Consider the following 15,939-nt stretch of genomic DNA (forward strand, 5'->3'; position numbering starts at 1 on the left):
GGGCTGTTAACACCTGGGGATGGGATTCAGCCACATCCCCAGATGACCAAACTAGGTGTCACTGAGTCTAGGGAGACACTGGAGTCACCGGAGGAGGGGATGGGACCATCTGTGACAAATCCCATGGGCCGCTAAGGAGACTGGACTTTGCCTAGAGGTGACGGGCCCAGGGGAGGAACTTTAGCAACACACCTCCAGTTAGCAGTAGTGGAGTAAGGGTCAGCAAGGAACAGATCAGAGAGAGGAGGCCAGTCATGGAGTGGCCACATAGCCCCCTGGACATAAGCAAGGCAACCTCCTAACATATCCTCCATCATGTCATCCCAATGGTACCCCAGGAGGCTGGCCTGAGGGGTTCCCACCCATAGTTTACCCCAGAATGGCCCTAAGACTGGGATGACCAAGAAACCACATCTCTTCAATGGATTAATAGTGACTGCCTGGAGCACTGTCTTGAACTCGGACAGCTTCAGACCCCCCCACCAGACAAAGAGCCACAGCTGATTAGTGATATCTGAGGAGGGGTGTGGGGGTGGGGCTGCATTCATTCATTCATCCACACACCTTGATAAACGTTTATTTAGCCCCTCCTGCAGACCAAGCACAGTGCTATGAAGCTCTCCTCTTTGCAGGAGTGCGCAAAGGCTCAGCCACAGAAAGAGTAAAAAGCCTCAAGCCTAGGCTCCCCTCTGCTCTGGAGCTTCTCCCTTTGAGCCTCTTTAAAAGTGAAAGTGTTAGTCGTTCAGTCGAGTCCTGCTCTTTGCTACTCCATGGACTGTAGCCCCCTAGGCTCCTCTGTCCATGGAATTTCCCAGGCAAGAATAGTGGAATGTGTTGCCATTTCCTTCTCCAGGGCCAACCTAGGGATTGAACCGGGGTCTCCTGCACTGCAGCAGATTCCTTACCATCTGAGCCACCAGGGAAGCTTCCTGAGCTTCTTTGAGTCCTTGGTAAAGGCCTGCGCCCTGTTTTCTCGGGTCTTAACAAATTAGCTGCTTGGTAGTTATTTGTGGGAGGAAGAAAATAAATGCGTGAATTACCATATTTTTCATATTTTATCCATTCATTCAACAAAGAAACCGATATACACATTGTACAAAGCCTTTTCAAGGATTTGGAGATGTGATTGACCTAATCTCTGCCCTCTAGGAATTCACAGTGTCATCTGGAGATTAGACACGTGCCCAAATATTTGCAAAACAAAGTCGTTATTTATTAAGCCAGGTTCCCTGGGGTCCCTGGCTTCAGGGAGGCAGACACACAGCTTGTCTGGGGTCCAGGAGGCCAGAGGAGACTGTGAGAAGGTAGGATCCTGGGGGCAAAGGGCGAAGCCAGCCGCTCCTGGCCCTCCCCACCTCGCTCAGGTGGGGCCCCGTCCAGCCTCCCTCTCCTCCTAGAGCCTGAAACCAGCAAGCATCCCTGCAGGTGGCAGAGAGTAAGGAGAGTGGCTACATGAATCTGCTGAAAGACACACTTGGAGACATCAGAGTCTTGCTTCCAGAGGGCTAGGTTATTTGTCACTTGGGCTGCTGGCAATAGCCACTTTGTAGCTCAGGAAGCCAAGTGCAAGGTGGGAGGCAAATGTAACCCTTGCTCTAGCTCCCTAGTGGGCCCCCGACTGACCCTCCCCCACCCAGTACAGCCCTTGTGTTGTTGTGTGTTAGCCACTCAGTTGTGTCTGACTGAGTGGACACAAAGTCACTCTTTGTGACCCCATGGAGTGTATCCTACCAGGCTTCTCTGTCCATGGGATTCTCTGAGCAAAAATACCAGAGTGGGCTGCCATTCCATTCTCCAGGGGATCTGCCTGACCCAGGGATCAAATGCAGGTCTGTCGCATTGGAGGCAGATTCTTTACTGTCTGAGCCACCAGGGAAGCCCCAGTACAGCCCCAGCTCAGCCCAGTTAGCAGTACCCAACTCTCTGCCCCGTATCTTGGGCACAAAGGAGCCCTGTCTGCACCTTTGCTGCCTAGGCAGTCCCTGCTCATAGCTCTGCTACCCAGTTCCCTGCCCCTGGGACCTACTAGCTCTTGCATCTCACTGACTTGTGAGGAAGGGGAGATGAGTGGGAGGGTTAATCAGGAAAAGAAATGGGACATAAAGTGGCCGGGATTTGGGGAGGTCCAGGACCACGTGGTGGGCCATGGGGATGGGAGGAAGGACGGTGTGGGGAGATGGAATCCACAGGGGCCCTGGCCATGCTATGACCCCAGAAAGTGGCCCGGGGACTTGTGGAACCCTTCCCCAGAACTTACACCTCTCTTCTGGGACCGCCTGAGGGGAACCAAGAAGGAGCACGCAGCCTGTTGTTTTTGAAGAGCCTGATGACGCTCAGCCTTGAGCTTGGGGGGAATCTCCGACTTCCAGAGCTCTTCTTTGTGGTTTTGCCCTTTGGAGAGCAAGAAGCACGCGTGCTGCAGGAACCAATCATGAACCAGAGGTACACATGTGGACATGGTGCATACACACATGGCCTCCTACATGGGTACAAGCCCTCTGTGACTGAGCCACCCCTGGTGTGTGGAGCCAGGACCCAGAGCAAACAACGGAGCACGGAGGGTATGTGTGTAAATGAATCTGCAGGGGCCCTGTGACCACACTCTCAGCTGAAACAGGACAAGTGCTCTCAAGGCTCCAAGAAGGCGGCTCTTTATCACTTTTATTTTGGTGAGGGTCTTCTCGCACGGTCATTTACACAAACTGTTGAGAAGGCTGCCAATGAGATGTGAATCCATGGGAAATGGATTTTTCTTCCCTGGGGATGTACACGGTGGATATCTGGGCATACATGTGCGTTCAAGAAGGAGTGTGTGTGTGTGTGTGTGTGTGTGTGTGTGTGTGCAAAAGAATCAAAGCTGCTATATTGAGAGAGAAGCTAGAAAAGAAAAACGTGGAACTTCTTGTCACTCATATGTGTGTATACATTCATACAGTCATCTGATGGTATCACAATTATTTGCTTATCTATTTGTACACACACACACACACACACACACATATGTCCACACTTTTAGCACAGCCTGTATTCCACATCAGCGATTCTAAATCACTTTTTTTGTCAGTGATCTAACCCCACTTAATCCAGTAACTCTCAACCTTGCCTGCACATTGGAATCACTTGGGGAGCTTTTAAAAGTCCCAAGTGCCCAGACCAATATAGCAGAATTTCTGAAGATGGAACTTTGGCATTAACACTTTATGTCAATATTTAATAACCTCCTTAGGTGATTCTAACCTCTTTTGAGGGCTGAAGACTCTCTGCATAGAAAGTTCTTCTTCCATTCCTCTGCTCGGAAAACTCCTATTCATCCTTCAAGACCTCTGCCCCTCCTACAGCCCTCCACCCTGACATTCCTTCCAGAGTTCTTTTCTTATTACGTCTCCCCCACCCCCACGAGGGCTGCCCTGGTGACTCAGTTGGTAAAGAATCCAATCCACCTGCAATGTGGGAGACCACCTGCAGCACGGGAGACCACCTGCAGCCCAGGAGACCAGAGTTCGATCCCTGAGTTGGGAAGTTCCCGGGAGAAGGAAATGGCAACCCACTCCAGTATTCTTGCCTGGAGAGAGGAGCAAGAGAGAGAGGAGCAGTTCCATGGAGAGAGGAGCCTGGTGAGCTAGAGCCCATGGGGTCACAAGAACTGGACACGTCTGAGCGACTAAACCACAACCCAACCACCCCTGCTGGGCTGTTACTGCCCCAATCAAGGCCCACTGCAGCGCACGGATGGGACAAAGCCACGCCAAGACCCTGGGCAGGAACTGGCTTACGGGGCTGGAAAGGTGTTAAGAGCCCAGGCTTTGGAGTGAGGCCACCGTGTGAGACCTGGCTTTGTCACTGACCTGCCCTGTCTCCTTCTGTATTCAGGTTCCTCGTCTGTACAACAGGATGAAAAATTCAGTCTCCACCTTATAAACTCACAGTATGGAGTAAATGAGGTACAAACAGAGAAAGCTCCTCACGTGTTCCTGACCTGGCCTCCTGGTCACTGGTCTAGGCCAAGGCCATGACGAAAGCCCCACCCCACCCCGTTACACATACGCACACACACACACACACACACACTTTCACACACTGTTTATTTCTGAAGGACTCTCAACCTCTCTCCTCCCTCTGACTGACCGGCCAAAGTCCTGGTCACCCACAGAGTCCATCAACACAAGCAAGTGTTTTCTTTACACATTGGGGCTTTTACTTCAATTTGAAGCAGATGGTTGAGCACAGATGTGAACAGCTTTGGCCTTGTGAGCACAAGGAAAGAACAGGCCTTGGCTTTGAACATGCCTTCCTCCCCCCATTACTGGCCCATTCCCCTGGTCCCTTTCTCCCCTCTGCCCCCTGCACAGCCGTCACAGACCACTGGGCTCCAGGCAGGGCACCATCTTGTGTGTCCTGTCAGGAGGGTGGGCCCCTGGCAAGGAGTGCTGGCCAGGCCAGCTGGGGGCAGGTCACCTCGAGGCAGGTCCCGGGGGTGGGGTACGGGTGCTGCTCCCCCTATACACTCACTTCTCATGATGCTGAGGGCCCAAGAAGGAGCCTGGACCCAGGGAACATGGAAAATCAAGGTCAGAGGCCTGGGCAGCCAGTGGGAGGGAGAGAGGGCCGGGATCTCAGATCCCACTCCCCACAGGCGCCCCCAGCCTCCCTCTCACAACCCCTAGAAGGTTTATCTTGGGTCCAGCCAACTCAGGGCCCAGTGGAGAAAGACAGTTCCAGGTCAAGTCTGAAGTCACCAAACGTCCACCTCTTCCATGAGTTCCTAGCGGAAATGTTGATGTGTCTTTGGCCTGAGATGGGACCCGGGCAACATGAGGAGCAAAGGTCACAGAGCCACAGTGTGGCTTTTCACCGTGGGGTCCTCTCACCCCCAGTTTGTTCAGTGTCCCTGTTGAATCTTTGGCAATGAATTTCTGCAGCCAGAAGGACGGTGGGCCTCAGGCCCGGGCAAGGTGAAGGCTTTGCTCTCCCCACCCCAGCAGGCAGAGAGCAAAGTGCAAAGTCACCGTAGAGTGGCTGGGGGTGGGGGTGTGGGAGAGGGTGAGAGGGAGGCAGGCTAGCTCTTGTCCTGAGAGGCGGTGGTCTGAGCATCCGGTGGCATCTTAGAGAGGAAGACGAGGCTGGACTTGGCAAGCTCACCTTCTCCTCAAGCTTGACTTGGAAAGAGGGCCCACAGCAGCATCCTCGGGCGAGCCCATGGCTAGTCACTCCTGAAAGAAACAGCCAGTGGGAGGCAAGGGATAAATTAGGAGGACAGGATTAACATATACGCTACCATATATAAAATAGATAATCAACAAGGACCTACTGTAGAGCACAGGGAACTCGACTCAATACTCTGCAATAAGCTATATGGAAAACGAGTCTGAAAAAGAATAGGTATGTGTGTATGTGTAACTAATCACTTTGCCGCACACCTGGAACTAAAACAAGAGGCAGTCTCCTGCACTGCAGGCAGATTCTTCACCAGCTGAGCCACCAGGGAAGCCCCCGAATCAAACACACTCTAATACAAAAAAAAAAGCTAAGAAACAAACAAAAAATAAAATAAAATAGCCAAGCTAAAAGGATATATTGTATGGTGCGGGAAATAGAGCCAATATTTTATAATAACTTTAAATTGAATAAAATCTATAAAAATTCTGATTCACTATATTATACAACTGAAAATAATATAGTATTTTAAATCAACTATACCTCAACAAACAAAAAGAAACAACCAACAGGGACGTCCTGGTGGTCCAGTGGCTGAGACTCCTTGCTCCCAATGCAAGGGGCCCAGGTTCCATCCCTGATCAGGGAGCTGGATCCCACATGCCACAACTAAAGGTCCCATGGGCTGCAACCGAGACCTGGCACAGCCAAATAAACAAATTTTTTTTTTAAAAAAGCAACAACCAATGGTCGGAAGCACCCCCATCACACACACTGGTCCTAAGCCCAGAAGGCCAGCCTGCGCCGGGTGCCTCACTGGTAGCATCTGCTCTTACTTACCCTCACGGCTGCCCCAGGAACGACCCATATGGCTCAGGCAGGGACTGCATCTTGAAGGGCTCAGTAAGGGATGGAGCCAACATTTGGGACCCAGGACTGGCTGCCACGAGAGCCCACAGTGTCCCCTTACTCCCCACCCTACCCCCACCGCATTTCAGAGCCACTGCTGATTGAGCTGGGCTTCCCAGGTGGTGCTAGTGGTAAAGAACCCGCCTGCCAATGCAGGAGACACAGGAGACATAGGTTTGATCCCTGGGTCGGGAAGATCCCCTGGAGGAGGGCATGGCAACCCACTCCAGTATTCTTGCCTAGAGAATTCCATGGACAGAGGAGCTTGGTGGGCTACAGTCCGTGGGGTCACAGAGCGTAGGACAAGATTGAATCGACTTAGCACACATGCTGATTTAGTTGGTTTGGGGGATGGGAGGGGGTGTAGCACGTAGAAGAAGCCCAGGGATCCCTGGTCCTAATACCCAGGTGTGACCTACAATCCCCAGGTCACACCTCCAAGGAATGTTAGAGTCAGCCCTGCCCCTGCCCACAGGAATGGCATCCTCACCTCCTTCTCCCCACATCCTTCAGACAAGATACTACACCAGCAGCCAAGAGGCCGACTCTAGGTGCAGCCCATCCCCCCGCCATCTAGGCCTCAGTGTTCTTATCTATAAAATGATAGTGTCTTCATCTAGTGGAAATAAAATAGCAATGAATTCTGCCCTTGAAATTCTAATGCAGAAAACAGATGAGCATGGTTCAGTCTATTTGAATCAGGAGAGGATGCGGAACACAGAGAGAAGGGGACCCAGAGTCTACAGTATTCTTTCCAGCGTGGAGCCTGGTGAAGTCTCTGAGAACTCAGGTGCTTTGGGGCAAACTGGAAAACCCTTAGGTTAGACCATCTTTTAGTCCCTTGCAGTCCTGACCTTCAGAAGCTTCACTCTGGCCACTGAACTTGGTGTTGCTCATGAAAAAACTGACCAAAGGGAGGGATTCGCTATAGGAAGGGATAGGAGATGGGGAGAGGTCATAGGGGCTGCCAGGGCTTTAGCTTTGGAGGGAGATCAGAGCTGGTGGGGAGGCTCTCGGGGGCTCCAAGTCCACCTAAGAACACTCAGGAGAACAACCATCCCTTAACTGGGCACGCAAACCCCTAGCAAAGCAGTGCCAAATACCTCTCTCTTGCTTCTTGCAACAACCCTGAACAAACAGCTAAGCACTTATTTTTGGAACAGAACAGCTGTCAGGCACCTCCGACGGCCAGGGAACCTTCTCACATCCCCCATCTCAGAGGTAAGTGCTACCTACGAGTTGGCAGCACCAGCATTTGAACCCTGATCGGTGCTGTTTATCCTAACACACGAAGGCAACTCCTGCTGAAAGGGAGGCTTGGAGAGCCGGGCTGGAGCCAAACCACGAGGCTGGAGGGGCTGCTAACCACAGGCCCCGGTAAGCCTCAGGCCTGGGCGGCCGATGGGCAGGCGGCCAAGGCAGAGGCTGGGGCAAGGCTGGAAGTGGGGTCCAGGGAGGGCGAGGGAGCCCCGCCAGGAGGAGGGAGTATCCTCCGGCTAATAGAGGCTAAGACAGGGGTAAAAGGAAAAGTGAGAGGAGGGAGCATCTTGATGTGGTGAGTTAGGGCTCACATTCTCCGAGCCCATGGTGCGTGCTGGCCCCAGCAGGAATCTGCTTTTTGTTACCGAGTCTGAAGAGGAGGATTAAGAAGCGGAAAGGAAACCCGTGGGGATGGCACTGGGTCTGTGGTCCACGGGGTGATTTACAGCCGCGTCATCCCGGCGCTGGCTGCCTGGGCGGGCCGGCCGAGGACTGGCCCCAAGTTCCTCCCTTGCTCAGTCCGCCTGTGGTCAGAGAAGGCGCGCTAGGCTGGGGCAGCTGGAGCCGGCCCACTGGCTGCTCTGTCAAGGCGCGGCCGCCCAGCTGGGCTCTGCCCCAAGCCATCGCTGGGGCTCTCAGACTCCACGGAAGCCATGGCTACCACCAGCCCAAGGCCTGACCTTCAGTTCTCAACCCCACCCTTTCCCTCGCGTCTGTACTGGACCTGCCTTCCACCACCCACCTGGGACCAGGAATCCCACACATAACATCATCCATCCAAGGAAGTCTTATGTCAACTGGGGCGTGGCGGGAGGAACAACGGGAAGTCTTAGGTGCCAGGACCTTTTCTGCAATTAACCAGCTGTGTGACCTTGGGAAGCTGACACTCGCTCTCTATGATTTAATTCCTTCACCTGTATGGCAAGTACAAGTCCATGCACGTGGATAAGCACTCCCCAAAGGGTTGTTCTGCAGAGTATAGCCAGGTGAGGCATATCCCATGAGTTTTAGAAACATCACAGACCTTGGCCCCACCTTGGAAAGTCACTGTATGGGCTTCCCTGGTGTCTCAGCTGATAAAGAGTCTGCCTGCAATGCAGGAGACCCAGGTTCGATCACTGGGTCAGGAATATCCCCTGGAGAAAGTCACAGTATATATGGACATATTAAAAGCTCTGAAAAATCCTGCAGTCAAGAAATGTGTTTGGTTTTATTTACCCAGCATTTTCTTTTGATTGTGTGATTGTGACTGGATTGTGAGAAGAAACTCATTCCAATCTTTCCATTATTCAAGGCTACCCAAGGGGCTTCCCTGTGGTTCAGTGGTAAAGAATCTGCCCACCAATGCAGGAAATCAATGAGTTTGATCCTTGGGCTGGGAAGATCCCCTGGAGGAGGAAACAGCAACCCACTCCAGTATTCTTGCCTGGGAAATCCCTCGGACAGAGAAGTCTGATGGGCTAAAGTCCATTGGGTCCCAAAGAGTCTGACATGACTTAGCAGCTAAACAACAATGAAAGGGCATCTCAAGGAGCCTGGAAGAAAGTCTCAGGAAAGCTTGCAAACCTCAAGGGGCAATCTATGGCCCTTCCCTCCAGGTGCCTGCCAACCACATCACTCGGCCACATCCAGGCCCTGCTTCTTTACTGCTTGTCTCCCCATTGACCCAGTCTCTCAACATCCCCACCCCAAACGCCCAATGAAGGCAGGCAATTGGTCCAGCCTCAGTCAGATTCTTTACCATGGACCCATCAGCTGTGGCTGAAAGATAGGAGACAAACCTACCTATGCCATCCTTTCAGAAGAGGCAAGGTGTGTGTATAGGTGTGTATACACATGCACACACGCAAGAATAATTGCAAATACAGAGGAGAGGGTTGCGCTTACTCTCCACTGTGACAACCACACCACAGACTCATTCTCACGTAACCCCTGGCCACATCCTGCTCCAGGTGAGAAACACAGCTTGCATCCCATCCAGCTCTGGACTTTTTGTGGGTGGTTGTTTCTACTGCAGCCAAGGCTCTGGGTGTGGCTGGGCAAGGGTTTCGTGGTCCTGAGGAGCCTCCTACATGGTCCCTCAACAAAGAAGATGCCCTTTGAATACAGGTTCTGCCTCTCATTAGCGTTGTTGTTCAGTTGCTCAGTCACATTTGACTCTTTGCAACTCTATGGTCTGCAGTGCGCCAGGCCTCCCTGTCCTTCACTGTCTCCTGGAGTTTGTTCAGACTCATGTCCACTGAGTCGATGATGCCATCTGACCATCTCATTCTTTGTCACTCCTTCTCTTGCCCTCAATCTTGCCCAGCATCAAGGTCTTTTCCAATGAGCTGGCTCTTCACATCAGGTGGCCAAAGTATTGGAGCTTCAGCATCAGTCCTTTCAATGAATATTCAGAGTTTATGTCCTTTAGGATTGACTGGTTTGACCTCCTGGCTGTCCAAGGGACTCTCAAGAGTCTTCTCCAACACTATACAGTTCAAAAGCATCAAAAAGTCTTACTATCATAAACTTTAAACATGACTAGACAAGATCCTTCCCAGGTCCCTTGCAGCAGGTCTGATGTGTGGAGTCTGATCGAGGTGATTTGGTCAGTGTGACAAAGTGGCTGCATTTATCACATTCAGGAATCATCTTTTTTTTTTTTTTTGGCCACATCTCACAGCTTGTAGGATCTTAGTTCCCCAAGCAAGGATAGAACCTGCAACCTCAGAGGTGAAAGCGCAGAGTCCTAACCACTGGACTGCCAGGGAAGTTCCAGAAATCATCTTTTGATTGTTCACTCATTTGTGGTCGGAACATCAGCTCCACAAGGCCAGGGACGTGGTCTGTTTTGTTGGCTGTTGTAGCCTCAGGGCCTAAAACAGTCTGGACACACAGTAGCATCTCAATAAATATTTGCTATTTGTTGACCACGTGAATAAATATTTCCAGTCACTGCCGTTTTATTTAATGTAGCGATTATGTGCCACAGATAGGTTTCCTATTTCAAATGTGTCATTGGACATTTTGGCTAACTGAGCCTGTAACTGTTGTGAATTCGGGAACCGTATTGCATCTTTCTGCTGTTGTTCACTTCCAGTTTTTAAATTTCTAATTATACCTCCTCAGCTTACTAAGTTTGTCTCTGGCTTTAAGTGGATTGGTTTCCTCAGAGTAATTTTATCACTGTAGGGGCATTTTTAAAACTTATTATTTCTGCCTGTAAGTTGTTTTACCTTTCAAGCGCATTTTCAGTCACTTTACTTACTTAACCATGTTTCACTGTTTTCAAATGATACATTTTTTCTATAGATAAGCAATTTGGATACAGCCTTTTCTAAGCAGAAAAAGGCATCAAATGGTAATGAAATCCTGAAGTTTTTTTTTTTTTTCTTTTTTTTATGGTTCGTCCTTAAAGGAGCAGTCAGATTCCAAATGTTATTTTAACAGTAAAATACGAAAGACAGGGACTTCCCTGACAGTCCAGTAGTAAACACTCCATGCTTCTAACGCAGGAGGAGTGGGTTCAATCCCTGGTTGGGGGACTAAGATTCCACAGGCTGGATGGTGCAGCCGAAACATGAAACAAAAAAAAAAAGAAGAAGAAGAAGAAGAATGAGGCTTCCCTGGTGACTCAGTGGTAAAGAATCCGCCTGCCAATGTCCAGTGTAGGAGACATGGGTTCTATCCCTGCTGTGGGAAGACTGCGCATGCTGCGAAGCAGTGAAGCCCGTGAACCCCAGCTATCAAGCCTGTGCCCTAGAGCCGTGCTCTGCAACAGTGGAAGGCACTGCAGCGAGAAGCCTGAGCACGGCAGCTAGGGAGCAGCCCCCACCTGCCACAACTAGAAGAAGCCCAAACAAAGACCCAGGGCAAGCAAAAACTGTTCAAATTTATTCATCTTTAAAAAATACTGAAAAAAAAAAAAAAGACAAACAGGAGGGCCTCAGAGATGTGCACTATCAGGCATTCCTTTACTTTCATCTTTGGGGGGTGGGCGGGGGGGGCAGGGAAAGCTGAGCTACACGGCTTGTGGGATCTTAGTTCTCTGAACAGGGATTGAACCCAGCCCCTGGCAGTGAAAGTGCCAAGTCCTAACCACTGGACTGCCAGGAAATTCCCTGTCTTTCACTTTTATGTAAACCAATACATAGGCTAAAAGGGGATTTTGTGTTTGGTTCTAAATGCTGAATGCTAGGTTTCATCTTGGCCTGAAAGTCAGTGAGGCTCTGGGGCCCTGGGGCCCTGCGCAGGCTGGTTGATCTCTCAAGAGTCTCAGTTTACTCATCTTTAAAATGAGCACGGTAATAGTACCCACCTTTAGGTCAGTTGCAAAGAATCAATGGGACAAGGGAGCCACATGTGCCCAACAGGGTCTGACCCACAGTTGAAGCACCAGTTCCCATTCCTGCAAAGAGCTGGGTCCTTGGGGTGACTCACTGGTGTTTGAAAACATCAAATGGTACCATAGGCTAAAAAGTCTCAAAACAAGTAACCAGAAATAGTCACAAGGAACCAACTGCCATCTTGGCCAGAAACGTCCAGAACAGGAAGCAATAAATCTGTGCGTGAATGCTCAGATGCTTCAGTCATATCCAACTCTGCAACCCTATGGACTATAGCCTGCCAGGTTCCTCTGTCCATGGGATTCTCCAGGCAAGAATTCTGGAGTGGGGTGCCCTTCCATTCTCCAGGGCATCTTCCTGACTCAGGAGCAAACCCACGTCTCTATGTCTCCTGCATCGGTAGGTGGGTTCTTTACTTACTAGCACCACCCGGGAATCCCAAGATGATGGGTGCACTAAGTTGCTTCAATAAGCACAATTTTTAAATTACTGAAATCACATTCATAATGAACAAACCAGTGAAATGTGGTATATTCATACAAAAGAATATTACTCAGCCATAAAAAGGCATGAAGTACTGACACATGACAGAACTTGGATAAACCTTGAAAACAATATGCTAGGTGAAAGGATCCAGACACAAATGTTCAAGTATTATATGATTCCATTCACACGAAATGTCTATAACAGGGAAATCTATAGATTTGTGGTTGCCCAGAACTGGGAAGGAGACAGGGACTGCTAAAGCATAGGGGTCTCTTTTGGAGCTGATAAAAATGGTCTAAATTGGGGGTTCCATGGTGGTCCAGTGGTTAAGACTCCACACTGCCAAAGCAGGGGGCCCTGGGAGCTCTACTCCTGGTCAGGGAACTAGATCCCACACGCCACAACTAAAGATGCTGAAAGTGAAAGTGAAGTCGCCCAGTCGTGTCCGACTCTTTGCAACCCCGTGGACTGTAGCTCACCAGGCTCCTCCATCCATGGGAAAAGATGCTGAGGCCACACTAAAAAGAAAAAAGATCCCACATGCTGCAGAGCACACGGCAATGAATATCCAGCGGGCTGCAACTGAGAGCCAGTGCAGCCAAATATTAAAAGAAAAAAGGGGGAAAGAAAGAAAATGCTCTAAATCGGTTGTGTGGATGGCCACATTTTGATGAAAATCCTAGAATCTATTGGATTGTAAGCTTTAAATGGGTAAACTATAATCTCAATAAAACCATTAAAACTTCCGTACATGCATAGGTAGTACAGGTTAATTGTAGAAAACTTAAAACACAGACAACTAAACAGAAGAAAACCATTTAAGTCACCTCCCCCTCCCCACCCAGAGAAACCACGGTAGCTATAGGTGATTGCTCTTCCACGCGCTTTTCCTTTCCTTTTTCTAGGTTTTAATTATTTTTGTTTTTATTTCCTTACTATTTCCATTTAAATTTTAATTCTTTTATTTTTGGCTGCCCTGGATGTTCGTTGCTGCATGGGCTGCTCTCTGGCTATGCTGCACGGGCTTCCCTTTATGGTCGTTGTGAAGCACAAGCTTTACGGTTGTGACACCCAGGCTTAGTCACACTGAGGCAGGTGGAATCTTCCCAGACCAGGGATAGAACCCATATCTCCTGCATCACAAGGTCGATTCCGAACCATGGGACAACCAGGGAAGTCTTAAGGGGGCTCAGTGGTAAAGAATCCGCCTGCCAAGCTGGAGACACAAGTTCAATTCATGGATCAGGAAATCCCCTGGAGGAGGAAATGGCAACCCACTCCAGCATTCTTGCCTGGGAAATCCTATGCACACAGGCGCCTGGCAGGCTACAGTCTGTGGGGTCGCAAAGAGTTGGTCACGACTTAGTGACTAAATCACCACCACCACAGTTGATTTACAATGTTGTATTAATTTCAGGTATACAGCAAAGTGATTCACATATATATACATATATATTCTTTTTCAGATTCTCTTCCATTGTAGATTACTACAAGATATTGAATATAGTTCCCTAGGCTATATGTCCTTACTATTTATCTATTGCATACAGTAGTGTGTATATGTTAATTCCAAACTCCTAATTTATCCCTTCCCATTGTTTTCCCTGTTAGTAGCCATAAGCTTGCCTTCTATGTCTGTGAGTCTGTTTCTGTTTTGTAAATAACTTCGCTTGTATCACTTTTGGATTCCACCTATAAGTGATATCATATGATATTTGTCTTTCCCTGTTTAACTTACTTCACTCAGTATGATACTCTCTAGGTCCATACATCCACACACTTTTCCTGTGCTTAGGCAGACCTGTATCAGATTTCTTGGGAGTGAAATCAGCTTGCACAAACCATACCGCAAGCGGGTGTTTGTGTTTTCTCGAACATTCCAGCCCATTCATCTTTGCATTTGGCAGACCTGCTTCCACATCTCCAAGGGGCCTAGCTCTGCTGAGGTTATTCTGGGCACATGCAGAGGACTGGGCTTCCCAGGGAACTGGAAGCAGGTATGGTTCAGCCCACCCCCAGCGCCTCCTGCCTCGCCTGGCCCGGGCGCCACGAGTGACAGGCAGGAAATTTATGAGCAGTTGGAGCTGGCTGCTGTTTGCTGAGGGCGGGAACATGGTGTGAATCAAGGATCACACTGTGTCCTGGCTAGGAGGACTCTCAAGGTCTTAGAGCTGCAAAGTGATGGCCAGAGCCCCTTGTGAGCTGGAAGACTCCACCTAGGGACCATGAACTGGGGGGAAAAATTCATTCACTCAACAAAGATTTATTGAGTTCCTCCTGAGTGTCAGCTCTGTGACAGGCACTGGAGTTAGAGGCCTTGCCCTGGGGCAGCTTATAATCTAACCCCAGGGCAAAGCTGAAACCACCTGTGGTTTAGTGGCTAAGTCGTGTTCGACTCTTGGAGACCCCGTGGACTGTAGCCTGCCAGGCTTCTCTGTCTGTGGGATTTTCCAGGCAAGAATACTGGAGTGGGTTGCCATGTCCTTCTCCAGGGGAATCTTCCCCACCCAGGGATCGAACCTAGGTCTCCTGCGTTGCAGGTGGATTTTTACCAACTGAGCTATCAGGAAAGCCCACTGAAACCACTGTTGCTGGTTAATGCTGTCTAGTCACCTTTCCCCTGTCCCACCAAGCTGCTCACCAGAGGAGTGAATTCAATTGTCAGGGGCCCTGGGCTGTAGGATGCTGTGACTGTCTGTGATACAAGGAGGCCAGGTCAGGAGCATGTCTTGGTCCAACAGTCCAAACTCCTTGCTGCTGGGACTTTTCCTGGTGGTCCAGTGGCTAAGACACAGTGCTCCCAGGCAGAGGCCCTGAGTTCAATCCCTGGTCAGGGAATTGGATTCTATATGCCGCAACTGAAAGTTCACATGTCACAACTAAAGGTCCTGTATGCCGCGAAGAAGATAAAAGATCCTGGTGCCTCAACTGAGACCCGGCACAGCCAAATAAATAGATACATATTTAAATAAATAAATAAGCCCCTTCAGATTGAGGCCAATGGATGCGTTCAGACCTCAGGGTCAGTCAAGCACATACGGAAGAACTTTCTTGGTGGTAAGAAACAACAAGGGTTACCGTGCTAAGCACAGGGGATCCCTCCTGGGCTAAGATGCTAGAGGTGGCGCTGGGACGCAGGTACCAGGAGCAGCTCTGAGACATCCCCATGCAGTCCCCCAGGCCCCCTCTATCCTGGTTACAGCCTAGCTTCCAGTTATTCCTGCCCACAGAAACAGAGACTACAGGAGGGTGGGGCTCTGCTGGTCGCTGTGTCCCCAGTTCAGACAGCGAGGCACCAGATCCACCTCACTGCAGGCTGGGGACATGTGTCTCCCTTTGAAGCTTCCAAGAGCTTCACGCCAACTTCTCCTCTATCCTCTGTGCTCAAGTTATGGTTGGTGCAACTGCCATCGCCTGCCCACTCACCCCACACAGTGCCACCATGAGCTCCTGAGAGAGAAGGCCAGGTCGTCCTCGGCTCCCTGTGTCCCCAGACCTGGGGACAGAAGTCAGCGAATCCATTGACAGAGGCCTCGTCTGGAACCCACCACACTCCTTTGCTGTTGTACGGCCCTTGGGAGGTGGCTGTTGTTGTGCCCATTTTACAGATGGGAAAATCGAGGCCCTAGGTCACACGCTAGGATGCAGCACAGCAAAGCAGAGCCCTAAGCCCCTATAAGGTTCAGCTTCTTCACCAGCAAAGAGGACTAGAAAGTCCCCAAGCCATCCACCCAGCTGCTACCTCCTTGGTTCTAAGGAAATCTCAGCCTTCATCTACTGGGGCCTAAGTGAAGGTGGCTGA

At 50.1% G+C, this 15,939-nt stretch overlaps 1 protein-coding gene across 1 annotated transcript in view; it reads right to left on the reverse strand.

Moving 5' to 3' along the window:
• Positions 4,173 to 15,939, reverse strand: part of ATOH8 (atonal bHLH transcription factor 8) — a 41,305-nt gene continuing 29,538 nt past the window's right edge. The window contains exon 3 of the mRNA XM_018055369.1: positions 4,173 to 5,210. Within this exon, the coding sequence (XP_017910858.1) occupies positions 5,205 to 5,210 (6 nt within the window). The 3' untranslated portion in view covers positions 4,173 to 5,204. The remainder of the gene's footprint in view (positions 5,211 to 15,939) is intronic.

The sequence above is a fragment of the Capra hircus genome, chromosome 11 (assembly GCF_001704415.2).
Source record: "Capra hircus breed San Clemente chromosome 11, ASM170441v1, whole genome shotgun sequence".
NCBI classification, from domain to species: domain Eukaryota; kingdom Metazoa; phylum Chordata; class Mammalia; order Artiodactyla; family Bovidae; genus Capra; species Capra hircus.